The 22,028-nt window shown below is 40.6% G+C and overlaps 2 protein-coding genes and 1 long non-coding RNA gene across 3 annotated transcripts; 2 read left to right on the forward strand and 1 right to left on the reverse strand.

Annotated features, from left to right (window-relative positions):
• Positions 1 to 3,920: 3,920 nt before the first annotated feature.
• On the reverse strand, positions 3,921 to 5,047 carry LOC116223909. The gene is made up of 3 exons (XR_004165326.1): positions 4,975 to 5,047; positions 4,193 to 4,348; positions 3,921 to 4,064 (listed from the first exon to the last, which is right to left on the reverse strand). It is a non-coding gene; the product is annotated as an uncharacterized LOC116223909 (long non-coding RNA).
• Positions 5,048 to 7,181: 2,134 nt separating this feature from the next.
• Positions 7,182 to 9,372, forward strand: polr3k (polymerase (RNA) III (DNA directed) polypeptide K). The gene is made up of 3 exons (XM_012825179.3): positions 7,182 to 7,461; positions 8,964 to 9,051; positions 9,151 to 9,372. The coding sequence occupies exons 1-3, from the start codon at positions 7,351 to 7,353 to the stop codon at positions 9,276 to 9,278; spliced, it is 327 nt and encodes a 108-aa protein (XP_012680633.1). The 5' UTR covers positions 7,182 to 7,350; the 3' UTR covers positions 9,279 to 9,372.
• Positions 9,373 to 12,909: 3,537 nt separating this feature from the next.
• LOC105898166 (immunoglobulin lambda-1 light chain-like) lies at positions 12,910 to 15,543 on the forward strand. Its single transcript, XM_031574497.2, has 4 exons — positions 12,910 to 13,036; positions 13,163 to 13,494; positions 13,976 to 14,006; positions 14,933 to 15,543. Exons 1-4 carry the CDS (start codon positions 12,997 to 12,999, stop codon positions 15,253 to 15,255), a joined length of 726 nt encoding a protein of 241 aa, XP_031430357.1. The 5' UTR covers positions 12,910 to 12,996; the 3' UTR covers positions 15,256 to 15,543.
• Positions 15,544 to 22,028: the final 6,485 nt, after the last annotated feature.

Below are 22,028 nucleotides of genomic sequence, written 5' to 3' on the forward strand. Positions count from 1 at the left end.
AAGCAGCAATACAGAGTTCTGTTCCAAAACTAGTAAGCTAACTATCTAAAAGGCATGCAAAAACCTCGCAAACACCACCAACAGCCCAGCTGACACTGATAAAAGCTTGCAAACACACTAACTGGTGTCTTTTGGCAGTTTAGCTGGCAATGTCATGCGTGAGAAAGCTTTTCTTCCATTTTTGCAGGGTGTACCAGCCCGTTACATAGAACTACATAGGCCATATAATCTCTCAATACATTAGCATTAAGGCTGAAACTGTTGTTAAAATAGACAAACATTATTTAAAATTACCTTTGTGCAAATCAAGCGCTTGCACATACGCAATTGATTAACTTACTAGGAACATCAAGAAATTACAATATCCTACTCTTATTTAAGATGTTGCAGACCAAAATCTTATTGTTAAATACTTTCAGAGGCAATAGTGAATCAATTTCTCACCACACAGAGCAATACTGTTCTGCGGGTTCGTTTTTACAGGCTTCTACACCAGCCGTTCTGAAATGGGTAAGTGAACTATATCAAGCTCCGCCAGAATGCTTGACTTGACCTACATTTAAATTACATCACATGTTCACTTGTTCTCTCCCATACAAATCGGGAGGACATAATGACATCTGTTCTTTTCCCCCTTGTATCTAAATCTTTGCAGTCTTTCAGGATGGTGTAAGGAATAGTGCTCTCATCCATGGCCGATCCTTCATAGAAATCCTCCACGTGTAATATTCTGTCTTGAGCCACCATCCCTCATAATTTTTTCACAGTGTGAAGAATAGTACGGCACTTTGGACACTTGTGTTTCATATCTTTAAAATGGTCTATGCAAAAAGGGATAAAGCAGCACCCGGCCACGCAGCTAGACAAAGTAAAAACAAATGAGACAGATTCATTAACTGATTCTGTTTAGGAACAATAACACTTATAAGCCTTGAATAACATATACAACTACTCAATCTCCAAGCAACTGGAAACAAGGTGGATATCTGCTAAACTTACCCAATCAGAGAAGTCATTGTGCACACCAGCCAAACGACAGGACCCACAGTACGGACGATTTCCGTTGTCACATATGATTGGCAGTGTGGACATCTTGTGTTAGCAGGGTAAGGGGGTAGCTCCTCTACATCAGTGAAGACCTTGGGGGCTGCATGAAATATATACAGTTGGGTCAACATGTCGTCCATTTGGAAGAACGTATGAGTACCTCCTTGCATAGTAATGTAAATTAAATGGAGGAGCAGAAGTTGTAGCTTCAGCAGTTCTCTGTGAGATTGTGTTGATTCCAGGACAGCGTTGTTGGAGCAGAAACAGTAGAGGCAGAAACAGTATTTTCTAGTGTGTCATATGCAATGTGGTGTGCCATCAGTGAGCACTCATGGTCGGACATTTTTAAATATGTTGGCGGTCAATTTAGATGCAAACTGGTTGTATCATTGGTGTATCAACCTGGTGTAGTCTAGCAAACTAGAGTACTCTGTACTCTGCATAGTCGCATAGAGTAAAGCCTTGTCCTCTGATTGATCACAATCACTGACTGAATCTCCTCCATGGTAGTACAAATAACAGTGCCACCCATGGACTGATTATGAAACCATGGGCCCCTGGGCCTGGATGTGAAGTCTAAAAATTGACAACACCATTGACAGCAAGCCATGGTGTCACATATAGCAAACACAGGAAGACTGTATAAACCTAAATGAATCATAAAATAATCTGACCTTACGCAATGCATTTTTGATCTTCCGTATTATAACCGAGAATAGAACTGTGGCGGGAATAGAGCGGCGTGCCGCCACCAGGGTGCGTGTTTATATGAAATATAATGGCCACGCTGATTTGACACTCGTCGGTGCCAGTGTATTTTAGCCTTAAGCATTTTGATTGTGTGACAAGAAATGCAAAGTTAATAACAGCGACATCACGCAGAGGCTCTGGTTTATGGGCCCGTTCGGTAATCAATCCCTGGTGCCACTGTGTTTTGAAGAACAAGGTAATCCCTCCAACCTCACCATATAAAGGCCCTGTAGTGATGTAAACTGCTGGATTACAAAAAAAATCCTAATCCATATGGCCAGAAAGTAGTAAACGTCTTGAAACAGTTAACTTGATACACATGGATAAGTGAATATTTCGCCTTTTCAATAGCTATGCTTGTTTATAATTTATTTCAAATTCCTGAAAAGACTAGTAATTACACAGAACTTACCAGGGATATCAGGAGGGTTCTCTACATAATATATTTCAAAGCCTGTATTTTCTTTAGCCTTCATGGAGTCTGGTGAGTGATTCATATCCTGGCTTGAACCTAAACATGGAATAGAGAAACAACTTGAATATTACTAATTTACATTAGTGTTCAGAAGGTTGGAATCGGTTTCAAAGTCCCAAAGGAAAAAATATATCTGAAACCTGCAAATAGAATGAAGTTTAGTATTAACAAAGTTCACAATAAAAATACTGATTGGGAAAAGAATGTGTAACTACCGTTTGTTTTCTAGAAAATTATGACTTTTTTGTGTTTAATACTTTTGCAAGGCACTGTATGTGAGACATAGAGCAAATACGAGGAGGCTGGGGGAATGATTGATGCCTTCTGTCAAATGTGGTGGAGGAAATGTAATGAAATAGGACTGATTTAGAACTGGTAGGGTGGGAGATGTGTACAGAGTGCAAGAGTGCAACAAAAAATGAGAATGCTTTCCCTGTTTCACATCTTCCCATCCACTGTGAGCTGTCAGTGCTTAACGGGCGCAAATTTGCATCATCATGGAGCAGGGTGACAAACTGAAACACGCTTGTAAAACCTGCTTAGTGAGGAAACTGGAAGCCAAATGCACTGACTTGCACATTCACTAGATTTCCAACTCTACACTAAGGTCTTGTGGGGAAAAAAATCCCTAAAGTTAGAAGAGAGCTACAGAAGGAGTGCCTTGAAATTTTCCCTTCAATAACTTTGTAAACTGTCCACTAAGCTCGTAAAGGTCTTCAAAGCCGTAGATGCAGATTCTTTGAAGTCCTCCAAAAGTTTGGGAATGCTTGAAATATTTGTCATCATTTAGTATATAGACATCTATTACAGATTCTCATACTCTTGGCATGTAAATAATCAGTTTTTTAAATATTCATTTGATATATTACTTCAAGCATCCTGAAGGACTTCCCAAAGATGATGCTCACTAGACACTGTTACAAGATATATGATCCAGTTACTCCCATAGCATCTTAGTGAGATTAAGATCTTGTGACTTTGCATGCCATTCCATGATAATCATCACTTCAGCTTACTGTCTCCTGTCGGCATGCTTTTTGTTTGGTTGGAGTGTGAAACTTGGAACAGTACTGTAAAATGGTATGGTAAATGGCTGGTTCAACATTACCAGGATATGATACAGACTGCTAACTTTCCTTTCTCCATGCTTCTCATTGGGTGTGATACAGTTATCTAATATCTTCTCTCCAATTCAATGTCTCACATTGGATGGAGCTAAAACCATTTTTAGCTGTATCTCTAAATAGCTGAATAGCCATCATACAACTATCACAGGCTGACGTGTTTCCAAACTGTTTGAACCTGCCTGTTCTTCCAAACAAAAAGTGGCAAATAAGTCCTCTGTCCTGTAAGAGCTGTTAGTATACTGTATGGCATACTAAATTGACCCTTATTGGTCAATGTACTACCTGTACTTGGCAATCAAAAAGTTGTTATCAAAAAGGAAATTATTATTGTTGTTCTTGTTGTTGATCATGGTAAGTTACTTTAATACATTAAATCGAAGAAGTGAACTATGCTCATTCTATTTTAAATTCACTTTTCCTAGGGTGTTTCCAAACTTTTGGAGGGCAGTGTATATGTCCATATGTACAGATATAAAAAGTTTCTAATTATATTACTTCTATTCATTTTACATCGGAAACATAATAGATGGTAAAACATGATAGTTTACCAGACTTATGCAGTCTTCGATCAAGCCTCTCTTGTGTCTCCAACAGGTCTTTCTTATTCACTGATAGAATATCCAGTTCATTCTGAATGGCCACAAGCTCTGCTTCCTCCTTGGTGTCTGTTGAGAGTGTGACAATGAAAGCGAGGAAAAATGGTAACATTTACAATCTGTCCCTGTATTTTTCAAACCACATTACAACAGCTCAGTACTACACACAATAAAGCCAAACTTTATCCTTGACTTACCTATTATCCCTCGGCCTGTTTGATGTCTAAAATTTTTCAACATAGTCAGAATAGCGTGTCGCTCATTTAGCTGCTGTCTCCTGATTGACAATTGGTTCAACTTCACTGTTGTTTCCTCCAGCTCCATCTCAGCAGAAGATCTTTGCATTGTGTTGGCTATGAAAACATTTCGTAATGATTATACAAGAGACCCCACTACGTACTGATACTGTATTCCTGTAAAATCTTAGTGTCAACATGCGGACCAGTGATGGCTTCATTTTATGATTCTTAAAAATGTAAGAATATACAGTATTGTATGTATCTTGTATTATTTGTATACGCTTCTTCAAGTCTTCAAGAAGATTACCTCTAGAAAGTGTTTTTCTGGCAGCTCCTCTGAAATCCAGCAGTTCTACACTAGCCTAGTTGTTGCAGTTTTAAAACTATGCAATATTGTCTAATGGATGTTGTCATAATATTTTTCATACACAGGACACTTAGTGTAACTTAGTCACTTAGTAATTAGTGAAATGATTAGCAATATTTTTCATGATGCAAAATTATTATCAATATTTTGCATGATGACCTATGGCTTAACAATATCAAAGTTATGCAGTTACTGTATACCCTGGCAGCCAGTATGGACCACCATGTATCAACAAATACAAAATCTAACTATTCAACTGAAATATTGTAATACAACCAAAGACCTGTACGTATCACAATGACATAAAATAACTAATGACAACTATCTCAGTGTTATCCAGCAATAATGAATAAAATAAAGATTTTTTTTTTACCGGTGTGACTTCAGCTGGTGCATTAGAGAGATGGCAGAATTCTCTGAAGAGCAGAAACAGTCCAGAGCCTTGTAGTGCCACCCGGAACTAAGTAGCTGTATTCAAAGCTTTTGGTTTACAACATTTTCCTATTTCAATAGATGCCATGACATCAAAATCATGATTACACAACACATAATAATAATTATAATAACAACAACAATAATTTCACCCAAAAAATGTATATTTTCTGCAAAGGATATTTAACATTTTGTGAATGCTAAACAATACAGATGTGAATGGATTCAGAATACTCATAATATTTATAATCCATAAATAAATAAATATATATATATAATACAATAAAGTTCTCTTTTTGTAGAAGAAAACATTTCATACCCTGTTGATGTCCCTACAGTTGCTGGCCTCAGATATGGATTGTTTACAAGGACAAACTACTTAAACTGTAGTTTAAAGCTAAGAGCTGCCCATCAACTTTTCCTGAAAACACCACCATTAATTTGCATCCCTGCAGAGTAACAAGTATTTCTTTGATAAGAAAATTGGATTAGAGACTTTAATATTTACATATGGAAAACATTTTGTCTATGTAGGCTTAATGTGTCCGTTTCCTGGAGAACAGAAGACTGAAATGTGGCCATACAGTAATGTCGCACTGATGGCATAAATGTAGACAGCAAAACATGTACAGATTAATTATTGATTAATTATATTTTCATTTTCTTAGTTTCTTCATCAAGGTCACTGCATATCTGTCCTCATGCACAGTTGATCATAAAAAGTATGTTTTTACAAAAATATCCTCTCTCAGTTTTCCACCATCAGAATCAGAATCAGAATTGGATTTATTGCCAAGTAGGTTTACACCTACTTGGAATTTTTTCTGGTGTAAAGGTGGATACAGTAAACATAAAAACATACAAACACAATAAGTACTACACATAACATAAAACATAAAAACACAAATAAGTACTACACATAAGAAAAGTACTACACATAAGAACCAAAAAACACTATATATAGGATACAAATATATAACAATGAATATAAAAAAGTAAAGTGGAAAGTAGAATGCAAAATGCAAAACAGGAGTGCAATGTGAATGAGCAATGTGCAATGTGCAATGTAATGTGTGTTAATGTAACACAGACTTGGGGTGTGGGGGTGGGATAAAAGTCCAGGTCAGGTGGGGGTCCCGGGCCTTGTTAATAAGGCCAACTGCAGTCGGGAAGAAGCTGGTTTTGTGGCGTGAGGTTTTGGTCCTGATGGACCGCATCCTCCTGCCGGAGGGAAGAACCTCAAAGAGTTTGTGACCCGGGTGGGAGGGATCGGCCACAATCTTACCTGCCCGCCTCAGGGTCCTAGAGGCGAACAGGTCCTGAAGAGATGGAAGATTGCAGCCAATCACCTTCTCAGCAGAACGGATGATACGCTGCAGTCTGCCTTTGTCATTGGCAGTGGCAGCAGCGTACCAGACGGTGATGGAGGAGGTGAGGATGGACTTGATGATGCAGGTGTAGAAGTGCACCATCATTGCCTTTGGCAGGTTGAACTTCTTCAGCTGTCGCAGGAAGTACATCCTCTGTTGAGCTCTTTTGATGTTCAGCTCCCACTTGAGGTCCTGGGAGATGATGGAGCCCAGGAAGCGGAAGGACTCCGCAGTGTCGACTGGGGAGTCTCTCAGGGTGATGGGGGTGGGTGGGGCTGGGTTCTTTCTAAAGTCTACAACCATCTCCACTGTTTTCAGAGCATTTAGCTCCAGGTTGTTCTGGCCACACCAGGTCACCAGATGGTCAATCTCCCACCTGTAAGCGGACTCATCATCATGCATGTGTGCAAAGTGGCACACATTTTGGGTAGAAGTCTCAAACTATTTTTCAATTCACATACATATTTACCCCTTTATTTTTCAGTTCACATAAATGGAATTTTGAATTTCTGGTGAATGAAAAGTATGAAACATGCTCTCCGTTTTCATCATATCACGACTGTTTTAATCAAATCACTTGTTAATGAATCACTCTATTTTTCATTTCACATGAATTCTCAACACCATCAGTTTTATCAATTAATGTTTTTTACTTCCACCCCTCATAGCCTTAGTGAGACTATTCCCGTCGGGGCGAGGCGCTCCGCACTCCAGCCCACACAGTGGCAGTAATAAGCCCTAGTGTTAGCTTGTCATTAAATGAACGGAAGTTCCATCTGAAACGTGTTTTTAGCAATCATACAGAAACTGCCAAAACAGAACGTCAGATAGAGGCGATTTCTTCGTAAAAGTGTTGTTGTATGGCGCTACAGAAGTAATTTATATTGCCTTGAAAGTGAACCTACAGTGGATTAACACCTCCTTAATTCCTTCACATTGAAACAAGTATGCTTCTGTTTTGTCCAACTTGTGGGAATGTGCTGATTGTTGAGGAGGGACAGAGGTGCTACAGATTCGCCTGCAACACATGTCCTTATGTGCACAATATTACGAGGAAGGTAAGCGTTATGAAAATAGCCTAAAATGAGCTATAGCTCATCTGCATTGGTTATTTGATGATACATTTGATGTTAAAGAATAACAGTCGGAGATTCAACATTCACTTGGACGTATCCTTAGTGTTTATTTCCTGAATTGGTTTGAGCATTGCGTAGTGATGTGTTGTTTAAAGACTGATGTTATTAAAATTTCACATAAACGTCCTAGGTAGGGTCGTGTTAGAGGTAACCAAACTTACCACATTTAGTGAGGTCTGACCACTCATAATACCTCCGATGTAAAAGAACAACAAAGGTGAACTTTTTGTTCCACAAATCCTGGTCAACTGTGTGTTCTACGTCCTTCTATGGGTAAGCCCATATAGCAAACATCCATTGAAACCAGTGTTTATTGAAGCAACATCGAACCAATGTTGGATGGAATATTTAGGATTTCCCAACCTGAGATAAGATAGGATTCCTAAAGTTAGTTAAGACTTGCTTCTGTAATACCAAATTGGGAAAAATCCTATCTTATGCCAGTGGAAACTAACATGATCTCAGATGACGGCAAACTTGGGCTGCATTTAGACATATAGAACCACACACCTGGTTTTACCTGGATTAAACTCAACTTCATCAATCAAAATTTACTTTACAACATGTAGGTCACCTTCAACTCCCACTGTGGCCTACAGACCATGCTGACAGCATCTGCCTAAATCTCCTTTTTTTGCTTTTCTTTTTGATTTGTGTGCAAACTGTAGGCAGGCCATCAACTGTAGGACAGCCATCCGCTGTGACTCCTTCTCATTCATTCATTCATTCATATTTTCACCACCATATGTTGTGTCTCCTAGCAACGGATTGTATTTTTGGCTGTGTGTAATGTGGCGACAATTGGATAGTGTGTGTCGGAGTAGTTAGGTAGTATGATAAATAAATAAATAAAAATAAATTGTTGAAAAATAGATTGTAAAAATCGGGTAGTGTAACTCAGACATTTGTAACGATTTCTCCTCCCTCATAGATCTAGGCTACAGGAAAGTCAGGAAACAATTTATCTTGTTATTTCTGCAAAAAATAATAGTAATAAGAAAAAAATATGTCGTGTCTTCATTTTTTGCACCAAATTATGGCAAGTAGTATCAATAAGAGCATCGGAATCGATAAGCCGTATCGGTATTGAGAAAATTCTAACGCTCCCCATCATTACACCTCAAGATACACCTCGACAAGATTTCACATATCTCAGTGTTAGTTCGGGTTAATTCACAACCCCAAGTAGTCTGTGAGCGCCTCAGCCACAACCACTGGCTCACTTTTACTGCAGCCTCAGATTCCTTTAAAGCTCCTTTAGTGACCGTCTTTATATAATTGTATTGTATATTGTATTTGTTTATGTTGTAAAACTCCTATGCATTCACTCTGGTCAATTTACAGCAAAGAAAGGGTAAAGTGGCATTGCAAAGGGACATTGTTATTATTAATCTGAATGCCTTATTCTTTTGTTGTAATTATAGGTGAACAACAGAAAATATCCCAAGCTAAAAGAGGTTGATGACGTCCTTGGAGGAGCTGCAGCATGGGAAAATGTTGATTCCACAGCAGGTATGTTGTGGTGTGTTTTGCTGTTTCCAGTATGCTTTGAGGACATCGTAGCTGTATCATGGTCATGATGTTTTGGCTTTTTTGTTTGTTTCTTTTCAGAAAAATGTCCAAAGTGTGAACACCCAAGGGCTTACTTCATGCAGATTCAAACTAGATCAGCAGATGAACCAATGACTACTTTCTACAAATGTTGCAACGCTCAGTGCGGAAATCGATGGAGGGACTAACATACAAACAAAGCCTCAATACTATTACAAAAAATGTTTTTATTGTAAATGTAACGCTGTACACACCTTTATCCAATAAAATATTCACAAAGGGTATGGTCTAGTTGCAATTTCCTTCACTGACAGACTTCTGTTGAATCAGTGCAACATTGTCCTCTGGGCTACCTAGACATCTTGCCAGCTCTGTCCTCATTGTGTGAAATTAAATCCTGCCATTTTCTGTACCCACCTACTCACTCTAGTATTTATACCTGGCCCTTTGGCAAACTCGTCACTGAGTCGTAGTGATCTGTGTACTAGGTTCACCGCGCTGAAGCTACGGCTTGTACGGATGTTCCTAGTTTGTTCTCTACTCTCTAGTTTGTTCTCTTAAATGCTTCGAACTTAGATGCTTCTTTGTTTTTTTTTTTAACTCATTCTGGAACTTGAATTCACCTGGCTTATCTGCCCTGTTTTGTTCATGAGATATCTTTTGTTCTTTTTTGGATCTTCTGTGTTTTTGGAATTAAAGACTAAGATCTGCACTTGGGTCCTACATTTGCTCAGCGCGATACACATTGGTGTTACAATCCAGTGGCCTGGGTTGAAAGCCTGATGTCGGATTCTTTTGAATATTTAATTGTTTTGTTTTACTAATTGTTTTGTTTTTCATTTTTCGCCCTTTCTTCCTGTATGAATTATCATCGTAGCAGCTCACATACTTATTTTCTGAGGCTCTGGTACTAATGGTTTTCCTTACTTTCTCATTTAATTGTCAATTTCATAGAAAATAAATATATAAATGATTACAAATCTTTCTTAAAGACATTTTCTCACGTTTTTGACCAATGGTGATGGTTTTTCAGTCTCACTACTCATGGGAAAGAACCTGCTGTTTCCTCATTTGTATTTAAAGTCCAATGAAAATCTGGTGGTTTCTCTTTCCACGCGTGGTTGATCAAGGGGAAAATAGACAGTTTCTAACCTGCAGGTGTGAGGAGGAGAAGAATCCTTACATTTCATTGCATGTTTTTTGTTTTTATATTTTATATTTAACTCTGTGATGACATTGGAAACAAGTAGTTGAACATTCTTCAAATGCTTTATACAGATAGACATAGAAAGATATCGTCAGAATTTAACTGCATTTTGAATTCCTCTGTCATGGAGACATCTGCAGGCTTCCGGTGGACAATACTGCCTCCTGTGGCAATATGGCTGTATAACAGTGAATTCAACTTAACGTTTAGTTTGCCTGCAATAAATGCATGTGTTTTCCTCTTATTACTATAGGTTAATTCTGCTACTCTTCGACATGTACACCAGTATGACCTCGGCTACTAAATTATTCAAAAATCAAATGAAAGTCTAAGACATTCTTACTTTAGTAAGATGACGCAACAGAGCTGCTAATTCTCAACACAAGTATGTTCAGCTCGTCCCCTTCTCCCATCACATCCGTCCCCCCAAGTCTTCCCTGTGAGTGACATGCCCTCTCCCTCCCCTCAGACACCCTTAGCCTTGATGAGGTTCTCCTGAATATGAGATCTCTTTAGGTAATGTGGACATACCGTAAATATATCAATCTTATTTGTCAGGATCGCTCTCGGGGATGGGACCCGAGTCGCTGGATTTGGGAACCAGCGTTTCAGCCAAGTGTGTCAGAGAGGACCCAATAGCAGGATGCAGTTCAAAACTTGGTTTCTTTATTATTTGCAAAAGATGTACTCCAAGCAGCGACAATCCAAAACACAAAAGATCAGGTGCAGGCAAAAGGCCAAAAACTAAGGAGATACAAAATGTAGCTTTCAGGCGGACCTGAATACAAAGCTACCTCTGGCGGCTTGAGAACCGCGATGTGACACGAACCTTAACCACACACACTTGTCTCCCTGGGAAAAGACCAAGCCCAAAAAGTGCGTGAGAGCACTAGCTGTGTGGTTAGCCGCTGCGTGTCTTTGCACAAAGACTACGTGCGTGAGAGCACTGCTGACTAGGTGCTTGAGAGCACTAAGTGCGACATTATTTTGATTTCACTTCATCTAACCATCTATTATTGCAGTAAAAGTATTGAAATGCTTGGTTATGTCACCCTACCAGACAAACATGTACCAACCATATTCATCTTCAACACAGCCATGAGGGTGACACTATTTCTCTGCTGAACACCCAGTTGATGTCTTTGTAAAAGTAACTAACTATCAGATGCGAAATGTTTTCATGCTAATGTATTTTTGTGTGTGTTTTCTCTTGGACATCCTTTGCAAAAAAGACATCACTCATTGCATTTGATCTCTGATATCTGGTAACTGTAAACTGGTAAACAAATCTCAGTGGTAAAACGGTAATTTTGCATTTCTTTTTTGTAAATAAACGTGATTGGTTGATTTCTGAGGGCCTCTTTCCTCAAAAGCTGCCTGGCTCCTTATAGGAGGGTCCTGCAGTCTCTCCTCTCCTCACACTCCACCTCTGGTCATCTCTCTGCTGGACAGTAAGAGGCGTTCACACCACACTCTGACAACATGCTGGGGACACTCTGCACTCTCATCACTGCTCTGGCGTGTAAAACACCACTGCAGGCTGTAGTTTCTCTCTGCTGTGTGGGAGAGTGTGTATTTGGCTGCTACATGTGTGCTGTTGCTATATTCAGGTGTGAGTGGTGTGACTGGAGTGATACTGAAGCCTCCTGTTTTCTCAGAGAGGAAAGGACAGACGCCACTCTGCACTGCTGTTGTGACTGACAGTGCTGCTGCTCGTGGTGTGAACAGATTCCAGATGAAACTCCTCAGTACACGTTAAGATATTACTGATCTTGGTGGTCTAGTGAGTATTCTTCTGGTTTCTCGTCATCTAAATTTTCTTCGAGATTCTCTTCAAACTCTGACTACATTTTGATAATTTATAATTAAGTGATTCAAAGTCAGAGTCAAAAGTCAAAGCTGTAACCTTGCAACTAAACACATAAATGCAAACCTGTAGATCTTCACAAAGCACCAAGTGGTAAATAACTACATTTCCATCAGCATTCTGAAAAATGTAATAAAAATATTACTATTAATATTTTAATTGCATTTGCGACTAAATGACACATTTTAAGTCAACATTTCCATGCCGAATCAACAATGTATTTATTTATTTACTGCATTTATTGTCAGAAAGTCAAATACAGCCTGTAGATTTTAGACCCTGGAAAGTGTTACTGTTTAAACAACTCTCATAACCTCAAACACTGTAAACAAACTTCCCATGGCATGATAGACCTCCATTTCACCATAACCTCCAGTTACCAGTGTGACATCAGGCCAATGACATGATCTGGCATCTGAACACGTACATGCTGATGATTAGAAGGTTGCTAGTTCGATTCCCTGTCGAAGCGTCCTTGAGCAAGACACTGAACCCCTAATTGCTCCTGATGTGCAGTGTGCCATCAGTGTAAATGTAAAATGTGTATACATTGTAAGTCGCACATATGTAAGTCGCTTTGGATAAAAGCGTCTGCTAAATGACTAAATGTAAATGTAAATGTAAATTACTGTCATCCACAGCAGTTCTTAATATTCACAACATGCAGTCATCAGTCTGATTGGCTGATTAGGCTGTCTGCTGAATGTCCCTCCCCTTCCCCAGCTGCCTGGCTCCTTATAGGAGGGTCCTGCAGTCTCTCCTCTCCTCACACTCCACCTCTGGTCATCTCTCTGCTGGACAGTAAGAGGCGTTCACACCACACTCTGACAACATGCTGGGGACACTCTGCACTCTCATCACTGCTCTGGCGTGTAAGTTACAACTGGTGATGTTCATTTTTATTCATACGTAATCAAATAACTGCTACAGTAAGTCTATATGAAGGTCTACATCAGCAACAAAATATTCACATTAATGTTATGTGTTCTTCTTCACAGATGTCAGCTGTCATAAAGCGGTTACCCAGACACCATCATCTCTTACTGTGAAAAAGAATGAGAAAGCAACCCTTCACTGTAACGTTGAGAAAGATGAAAACAAATATGTGTATTGGTATAAACAGATTCCACTTGAAACTCCCCAGTATGTCTTAAGGTTCTACCACTCTCATGGTTCTCCTGATCAATATGGAACTGGTTTCTCATCTGACCATGTCACCTCCAAAGCCTCATCCAGCAAAGACTATCAGTTACTAATCAGCAATGTCGAGGTGGGAGACTCAGCCACATATTACTGTGCTACATGGGACGACACTGCTAAGGAGTGGGTGTCACAGTGATATCCTCCATGACAAAAACCTGTTCATTGAACTCAGTGTTCTTCACTGCTGTTTTAAAGGCAGTTATACCAACACAAATCATGTCGAGAGATTAAATATATACAAATCATTCTTTTAAAGACAACATCTGGACATGACTCTTGAGGTCACTACTGTTTCCCATGAGTCTATTTTACCTCTTCAGTAACCTGATCAATCTTTTCATGATACAGCCATCATATGTTTATGAATATGGACAAGAAGAGTTTGCTCTCACAACTAACAGAAGACCCTGGAGAGACAATAGAATTTTTGTGGATCCTCCATATTCTGTGATATGGGTTATTCATCTCAACCCTGGAAGGACTGTTGTGATCTTCAGGAAGAGGAGAGAGTGAAGGTCTGAGGAGCAGTGGGTTTCAGTTCTGCCTCTCAGTTCTGACACTGGGGAGGTTTTTGTACGGGGGCTGATATGAGATGAATCACTGTGGTATTCGGACAAGGCACCAAGTTGTTTGTCACCGGTAAGTCAACTTTCAATTTCAATATTTACTGCACTATCTGCATTTGTGGTTTGTTGTGTCTGTGTGTGGCATATTTCTAACCCCTTGTACAGGTTTAAACTATGTGAATTATAATGGATACATCGAACTATAATCACAAGGCTTCACTTTTGTCAAAACTTCTGAAGCAGCTTGAAGACATGGTTGTCTCACATTTCATTAAATACTTTACTCAGCATTTAAACCTGCTAGAATACCTTTAATAACTATTATTTAACTTGAGCTATTGTTATTATTACTCAACAAACTTGCATTGATAAATTCAAAATAAAATTCACTAGAATTCATGACTCATGGTAATTAACTTCATATGTTTCATAGATTGCAATATTCTGAGAATTTAATAATTGGTTATTGATGATGTGGATAATTTAACAATGCTTTCCTGATTAAATGTGTTTGACTTAATATCCATGCCAAAACGTTTTTTTAATTGTCACTAAGAAGTTTGCAGGTACAACTTTAAAAACTTTATTTAATAGTTGATTGCGGTTGTATTGAAGTGTAATCTGCAATCCTTTCATCTTCATTTACATTTTTATCAATTTCATTACTGTCATTACAGTGGCATTTATTGTCTTGTTTGTGTTTCTGTGGAATATCTGTTCATCTGTAAGATTTCTATTCTTGTTCACCTAAGCACAGCACTTAATAGTCTGTGAGTTTGTTTGGAAATACTGAGACTAAACTGTATTTCTGACATTGCAGCAAGTCATTAAAGGTTTCTCCTCTGTCGCTACTTCCATGAGCTCTTGTAGGTGTCTTTGTGTGAGACATGTTGTTATTTAAACACTGCTGCTACTTCCATAAGCTGTTGTAGAGGTGTGTGTGTGTGAGACATGTTGTTATTTAACCACTGCTGCTGTGTTTCTTGTGCTGTGTTTCAGACTCGGTGCTGCCTGCTGCGTCTCTGACTCTCTTTCCTCCCTCCAGCGAGGAGCTACGGGCAGACAGAGTGTCAGTGGTATGTGTGGCAGAGGACATGCCCACGGGCTGGGCTGAGGTCAGCTGGGCCGTCAGTGGGAACCCGGTCAGCACCGGCGTCAGCACCGGCTCCCCTCAGCAGCAGCCCGACAAGAAGTTCCGGCTCAGCAGCTTTCTGACCATCCAGACGTCTGAGTGGACCAGCGGCAAGGACGTGTCCTGTCAGGTGGCCTGTGCCGGCTCCAAGGCCTCTAAGAGCATCAAGCAGTCAGACTGCAGCACCTGATGGTTTCTGGGGTTTTCTGATTTGTTTTCAAATGCTTTAAAGATTCTAAACTGTTTCAGACTATCTACGTGTTGTATATGCTGGAATCCACATTCTTTTGAATATTCAATTGTTTTGTTTTAATAAAGGGCATATTATCAAGTCAGTTTTGTGATTATATTTATTTCACCCTTCCTTGACTGTATGTCACAGCTTATCACATCCTATTTGCTCTGGTACTAATGGTGTGACTGACTTTCTCATGAAATGATGTCCATTGCATAGAAAATAAATACGTATATAAACGATTACAAATCTCTCTTAAAAGATGTTAAACCTATTCTTGACCAAGGGTGATGGTTTTTCAGTCTCACTACTCATGGGAAAGAACCTGCTGTTTCCTCATTTGTATTTAAAGTCCCATGAAAATCTGGTGGTTTCTCTTTCCACGCGTGGTTGATCAAGGGGCAAACAGACAGTTTCTAACCTGCAGGTGTGAAGAGGAGAAGACACTTAGCAATTATATGAGTGGTTTCATATTTAAAATAAATGAACAGAATCAATTTGTTAATTCATAGATATTTGTATGAGTTTGATGATTCTCAACACATTTTAATAATAATTCACAGCAAATGAAGCAGTGCACTCAGTCATTAACTAGGAGGTATAGTGTAGATAAATCCTAAAATATAGCCTAAATCACATAATAATAGTTTAAATCATTCATTCATAAATGAATGTATCCAATAAAATAGTAAAACTGAGTAGAAACACTGGTTAGAGCTCCAGAATGTACCTTTCTTTAGTCATGACAACGCCCCCTATGAAAGGAAGGTACCTCACCTCTTCAGGACCTACTTCTACTTTGTGGCTCATTTGGAGATGCAGACAAATCTCTTGTCAACTAATGTCAGAAATCAGCCAGAATCCTTACATTTCATTGCATGTTTATTGTTATGCTGTTTATATTTAAAACTGTGGTGGCATTGGAAACAGCTAGCTGAACATTTTTCAAATGCTATATACAGAAGGTATAGAACCTGATAGATATCATCAGAATTAAACTGCATTTTGAATTCTGGTGGACAATACTGCCCCCCTGTGGCAATATTGCTGTATAACAGTGAATTCACCTTAATATTTTCTTTGCCTGCTTTAAATGCATGTGTTTTCCTCTTATTACTATAGTATAATCTTGCTACTCTTCGACATGTACACCAGTATGACCTCCACTATGAATTTACTTATAAATCAAATGAAATCAAATGAAAGACATTCTTACTTTAGAGCTGCTATTTCTCAACACAAGTATGTACAGCTCGTCCCCCTCACATTCCATCCGTCCCCCCAAGTCTTCCCTCTGAGTGCCATGCCCTCTCCCTCGTCCTCAGACCCTATCCCTGTCCCCCCGTCCCCCCTCCCTACAGCTGGGGCTGTCTCTGTGCCCTCGTCCTCAGTGACCTGGGGCCCGAGTTAGATGCGTTCGCCGGAGCGTCCCTCAGGGGAATCCGGGCCGAGGCCCTCCTGACCGGCCGTCTAGGAGCGGCCCACACTGGCAGCCTGGGTCTGGGCTTCGGAATTTTCCCTGCCTGGACGTCGTCCACGAAGGCCTCCACCCGGTCAAACTTGGCAGTGAGGGCGCCCAGGTTCTCCTTCAGGGAGTTGAACTGCTTGTACAGGTCACCCAGTGCATCAGACAGTGGCTTGATTCTGGGGAGAAAGCATGTATGCAGTACTGTTTTGAGGTAGAAACAGAGGAAAAGGAATCCTCTCTATTTTTAGAATAAGGATACTATTCTTATCATGTCACAATTGTGAATAAATTTGATTCCAATTACAATATATTATATACAAAGTATTAAGGCGACGGTGTATAATTATTTTAGAGACACGTCAAATGTTGTCCATTGTAGTTAAATACTTTGTTTGCGGACACATTCTTGGACTATACCATCTGCTCTTATAAGCTCTGGAGGTCAAAAAGAGTGAGAGGGAACATCTGAAACACCTTCAGGCATAACCATTGTTAATCTAACACACAAAATATGGAATTCATTGATCAGATTTCCTATTCAATGCTTATGCATTCTCACCCACACTCACTCTCACGCAAAAACTGATATGTGCACACTCACACACACACACACACACACACACACACACACACACACACACACACACACACACACACACACACACACACACACACACACACAGAGTGTGTCTCATAGTAAGGGTTATTACATAATTAGCACATGTGGTACTCTACACACATTGTCCAGATGGAACAGAGCAGTGCACTGGTCTCATTTCACTCTGCTTCCATCAGGCTCTCATCACTCTTGACTACAACTCCCCCGCACACTTCATCTCAACTGCTCACATGCAATCTGAACAATGCCTGGAGAGCATTCACTGCTGAGCTTAGAACAACTGATCCAGATGCATACAGTTCATAGTTCACAATAAAGAGAGAGAGAGAGAGAGAGAGAGAGAGAGAGAGAGAGAGAGTATGGGGGTAGAAGTGTACATTTATGTACGATCTTCCACACCATTCCTCTTACACACTAACACATATACAAAAATATACATACAACATGTGTTTCTATTGGACAACAAACGCATAACACCTGATACAAATCCTCATCTTGTAGCAGATGGTCCACATACCTGACATATTCTGGCAGTACAGAGGCATGGTCATTGACTAGCATGTCCTTCACCTGGGTCATGATGGCAAACTTCCAGTTATCCAGCACTTGCGTCATGTTCGAGCAGCCCTTGGCCTGTGGTTTTTCAGGCACTGACAGAGCGTGAACAGTTAGAAGTTTTAGTTTTAATAGCAATACACACTGCACTTTTTAGCTCCAAACCACATCTGAAATTAATTTAGTCTGAAATTCTGTAACTACTGATATTTGCTCCACAAAAAGGATCCACAATTCAAACTCCTCATGTTTTTCTCAAAGTGTTATTTTTGCTGAGATGCCGCCTGAAGTCAATATCGCGTCTCTTCAGTTATATCCACATAATAGTGCTTTGTCTGCTGCCACAGTCTTTTTTCATTTTCTTTTTCTTTTTGAGTCCAGAACATGATTCAACTCGACTGTGCCACACAAAACAAGAGAGCCTAACCTCTGGTGTCCCATTTAGAGGGTTCCTCGGTCAACTTCTTCTGAGCCAAACCCAGTGAGGCCAGCACAGACAGCAGGGCCAGGGCCCTCATCATCCTCATCTTCATCAGGAAAAACAAGCATGAGGTCACTTCAGTGGTTACATAAGAACATGGCTCTCTCTTTCTCTCTCTCTCTCTCTCTCTCTCTCTCTCTCTCTCTCTCTCTCTCTCTCACACACACACACACACACATACACACACACACACACACACACAAGCACACAGACACTCTCTCTCTTTTTCTCTCTCTCTGTCTCTCACTCTCTGTCTTTCTCTCTCTCTCACACACACACACACACACACACACACACACATACATACACACATTTAAAAACAGAGCCAGATGAAGTTATGAGCATTCCCACCAGCCCCCTCATAGAGTCAAGAGCCTAAGAGTTCCTTAGAGACGACTTGTCCTTCACACACTCTCGCTTACACACGTGCAGCATGTGAACAATGAATAGAAAACATATTTCATGTTCTCAGTTTGCAAACAAACTCCAGATTTGCAAAACAGTAAGGCCATGCCATGCAAGGCACACTGGAGAACTGCTTGTGGATATTAACATTTCACTCTCAAGTTCTAAACTCAAGAAAATAGAACATGGCAAAACTTTTAATTGAAATTCATGACAGATTTTAAGCTCAATAAAGCATGCAATGACCACACAACATCCATAATACATTTGAATGAACCAAGAGTGTGCCAACATTTTTTCATATAAATCTTAAGCTCAGTAAACATTTTACAAGTCGCATATAACACTAGAGCAGAGTGATACAAAAGACATGCATTACATGCTGGTTTCACATAATACATGTTCACCTGCCAACATAATGATTCCTGAGTACCTGCGTTTGATGCTTGTGTTTAGATGTGTTCCTATGGCAAAAGTATCCCAGCGTGTGATTCCTGATGCCGCAGCTCGTGAGAAGTAAGGAGATCAGGGCTTAGTTTTTAAGTGCTTCTCCAAACCACAAACCTCCCCTCAACCTGACCTGGCCCCACCCACTGGCTCAGAACGAGATGACCATTCAGTGACGATACGCATGCACACAACTCACATTTAAACAGTAACACACACACACACACACACACACACACACACACACACACACACACACACACACACACACACACACACACACACACACACACACAGGCAAACCACAATCACTCAGTCACTTACTCAAACACTCAATCACGTCTCCCACATACAAACATTTAGGCATGCACATCCATGCAATGACTGGACTGACACCAACACAAATATGCACACACAACACAAACACACACACATACACACACACACACACACACACACACACACACACACACATACACATACAGAGAGAGAGAGAGAGAGAGAGAGAGAGAGAGGAAGAGACATGAATACTCACATTAATACTTTATCCCCCTTTATTCTCCTTCATTCGCCTTCTTTGTCAAATTCAAATTCACACTGGCTTCCCTGAACTGCCTCTCAGAAGCCTCTACATAAAATCTCCCGCTGCGGGGCGAGTAAGCACTCCCCCTGGTGGAGCCCGCGTGAGGTGCTGACTGCGCAGCCAAGCCAGGCGCTCAGACAGAAGTGTTTGATGTCGCAGCATCCCTCCGAGCACTGCATTCCTGCGTCACGCAGTCATCGTCTGCGCAACATCTGCGCCTGCCGGAGCAGAGCCAGCGACGCTCGCGCCTTCAGTCGGGGGAGACAGCGGTGGCAGGGGTTCACACTGCGTCTGGCTGGGGCGCCGGCAACACACCCCTGATGGTCATAAAAAGATAACCAGCCCCATCGTTCAAAATGTGAACAGGAGGAATAATAATATAGCTATCATTATAACTGGACTGAGATGCTTGTGACATGGATATGCAATAAGTCGAAGGGCTTGAATTTGCTTGTTACAAATTGTTACAAATTCTGGTCAATCACCTAATCAGCAATCATAACACTGATGTTCAGACACTGTTCTCATAAAATACAGTGTATGTTCTTCAGAAGGGCAGATAAGAGGAACCTTTCATCAAAGAAGCGTTCCAGAGATCATATGCAATTAAAGGAGTCTATTTTGCATCCTTGGAGATTTTGCTCGAGAGGGTCTGGGCAGCATATGGCAGCATGAAGAAACACATGGTCCTTTCTATTGTAATAACACCCCACGTTACAGAAATGATGGCTCATAACAAACTTGCTGTCCCAAAAAGGTGGAAATAAATTCTCACTGGAGCTGTTTATGCTCATACGCTACTGGTCAACTCAGCAGTGGAAATACTGAACAGGCCCACAGGTGAGGGAGTGAGTGAGTGAGTGAGAGAGAGAGAGAGAGAGAGAGAGAGAGAGAGAGAGAGAGATAGTTTGAGTGAGTGAGTAAGTGAGTGAGTGAGTGAATGGATGAGTGAGTGAGTGAGAGTGAGAATGAGGGTGAGAATTAGTGAGTGAATGAATGAGTGAGTGAGTGAGAATGAGAATGAGGGTGAGAATTAGTGAGTGAATGAATGAGTTAGTGAGTGAGCTAGTGAGAGTGAGGGTGAGGGTGAGAATGAGTGAGTGAGTGAGTGTGAGTGAGTGAGTGTGAGTGAGTGAGTGTGAGTGAGTGTGAGTGAGGGTAAGTGAGTGAGTGAGTGAGAGAGTGAATGAGTGAGTGAGGGAGAGAGTGAATGAGTGAGTGAGGGAGAGAGTGAGTGAGTGAGTGAGGGAGAGAGTGAGTGAGTGAGTGAGGGAGAGAGTGAGTGAGTGAGTGAGTGAGGGAGAGAGTGAGTGAGTGAGTGAGTGAGTGAGTGTGAGTGAGTGAGTGAGTGTGTGCAACAAAATAGGTCATCCCTGGAACACATCGGTGGATACATACAAAGAGAAAGACTTCAGATAAACTTTCTCTCTCCTCCATGATCCAGAAAGTCCCTGAGATGAGCGCAATGAGGATCACTTCAGACAATATGAAATCACAACGCAGAGCGATCCCTGGGCCTGTAAGCACTGACCAGTTCCTCTTGGCTTTTGCAATAAAGAGCAGGCAGGTTTGATCCAGTCAGGAAAAGGGACGCATAAGTGAATTGCAGCACTTTCTCATCAAAAATATATTGAAATTGTAGTAATCCAGCACACACTTGCCAAAAGCCATCATTTATGCTACATCGGAGAAGTTTTTTTATGTACTCCCATCTCACACAAGAGCTTTTTCTCGAGGCACAAGACAGACGCAAATGATTTAAGCATCGGGTAAGCTGGGAGTCAGGGAACCAGGAGCTTCTAGTCACACGCAGAAGCAGTTTGATTGATCAAAGTAACCACCAATCATAGGTTCATTAGAAGAGGTGTGTTGAAAGGAATGCAAAGATGCAGTTGGCTATCCCTGAGCAGTACTCAAACTCAATGTAAATGATGACACAATTAACCATCAAAAAGGAACCCATCACATTGAAACCCTTGATGCGATTAGCGTCCCAGCCAACATGGGGAAGCCAAGGATTCACATATCAGAGTGAGTTATTTGTGGAAAGCTGGCCGGGCAAAGCCTTCCATCCAGGCTAGAGCAAAGGGGAGTCCACCCCATCTGCAGTGACTGTAAATCTGAGCACTGAGGGAAAGGAAGGACAGGACAGGACAGGTCTGCGCATCCC

Source organism: Clupea harengus, chromosome 1 (genome assembly GCF_900700415.2).
Source record: "Clupea harengus chromosome 1, Ch_v2.0.2, whole genome shotgun sequence".
NCBI lineage: Eukaryota > Metazoa > Chordata > Actinopteri > Clupeiformes > Clupeidae > Clupea > Clupea harengus.

Excerpts from the sequence above, each read along its gene's own strand:
- LOC105898166 (XM_031574497.2), top strand. The coding sequence starts at position 12,997 with ATGCTGGGGACACTCTGCACTCTCATCACTGCTCTGGCGT. Across the intron at positions 13,037-13,162 it reads TCTCATCACTGCTCTGGCGT|ATGTCAGCTGTCATAAAGCG; the intron begins GTAAGTTACAAC and ends TCTTCTTCACAG. Across the intron at positions 14,007-14,932 it reads CACCAAGTTGTTTGTCACCG|ACTCGGTGCTGCCTGCTGCG; the intron begins GTAAGTCAACTT and ends GCTGTGTTTCAG.
- polr3k (XM_012825179.3), top strand. The coding sequence starts at position 7,351 with ATGCTTCTGTTTTGTCCAACTTGTGGGAATGTGCTGATTGTTGAGGAG. Across the intron at positions 7,462-8,963 it reads TGCACAATATTACGAGGAAG|GTGAACAACAGAAAATATCC; the intron begins GTAAGCGTTATG and ends TTGTAATTATAG. Across the intron at positions 9,052-9,150 it reads AAATGTTGATTCCACAGCAG|AAAAATGTCCAAAGTGTGAA; the intron begins GTATGTTGTGGT and ends GTTTCTTTTCAG.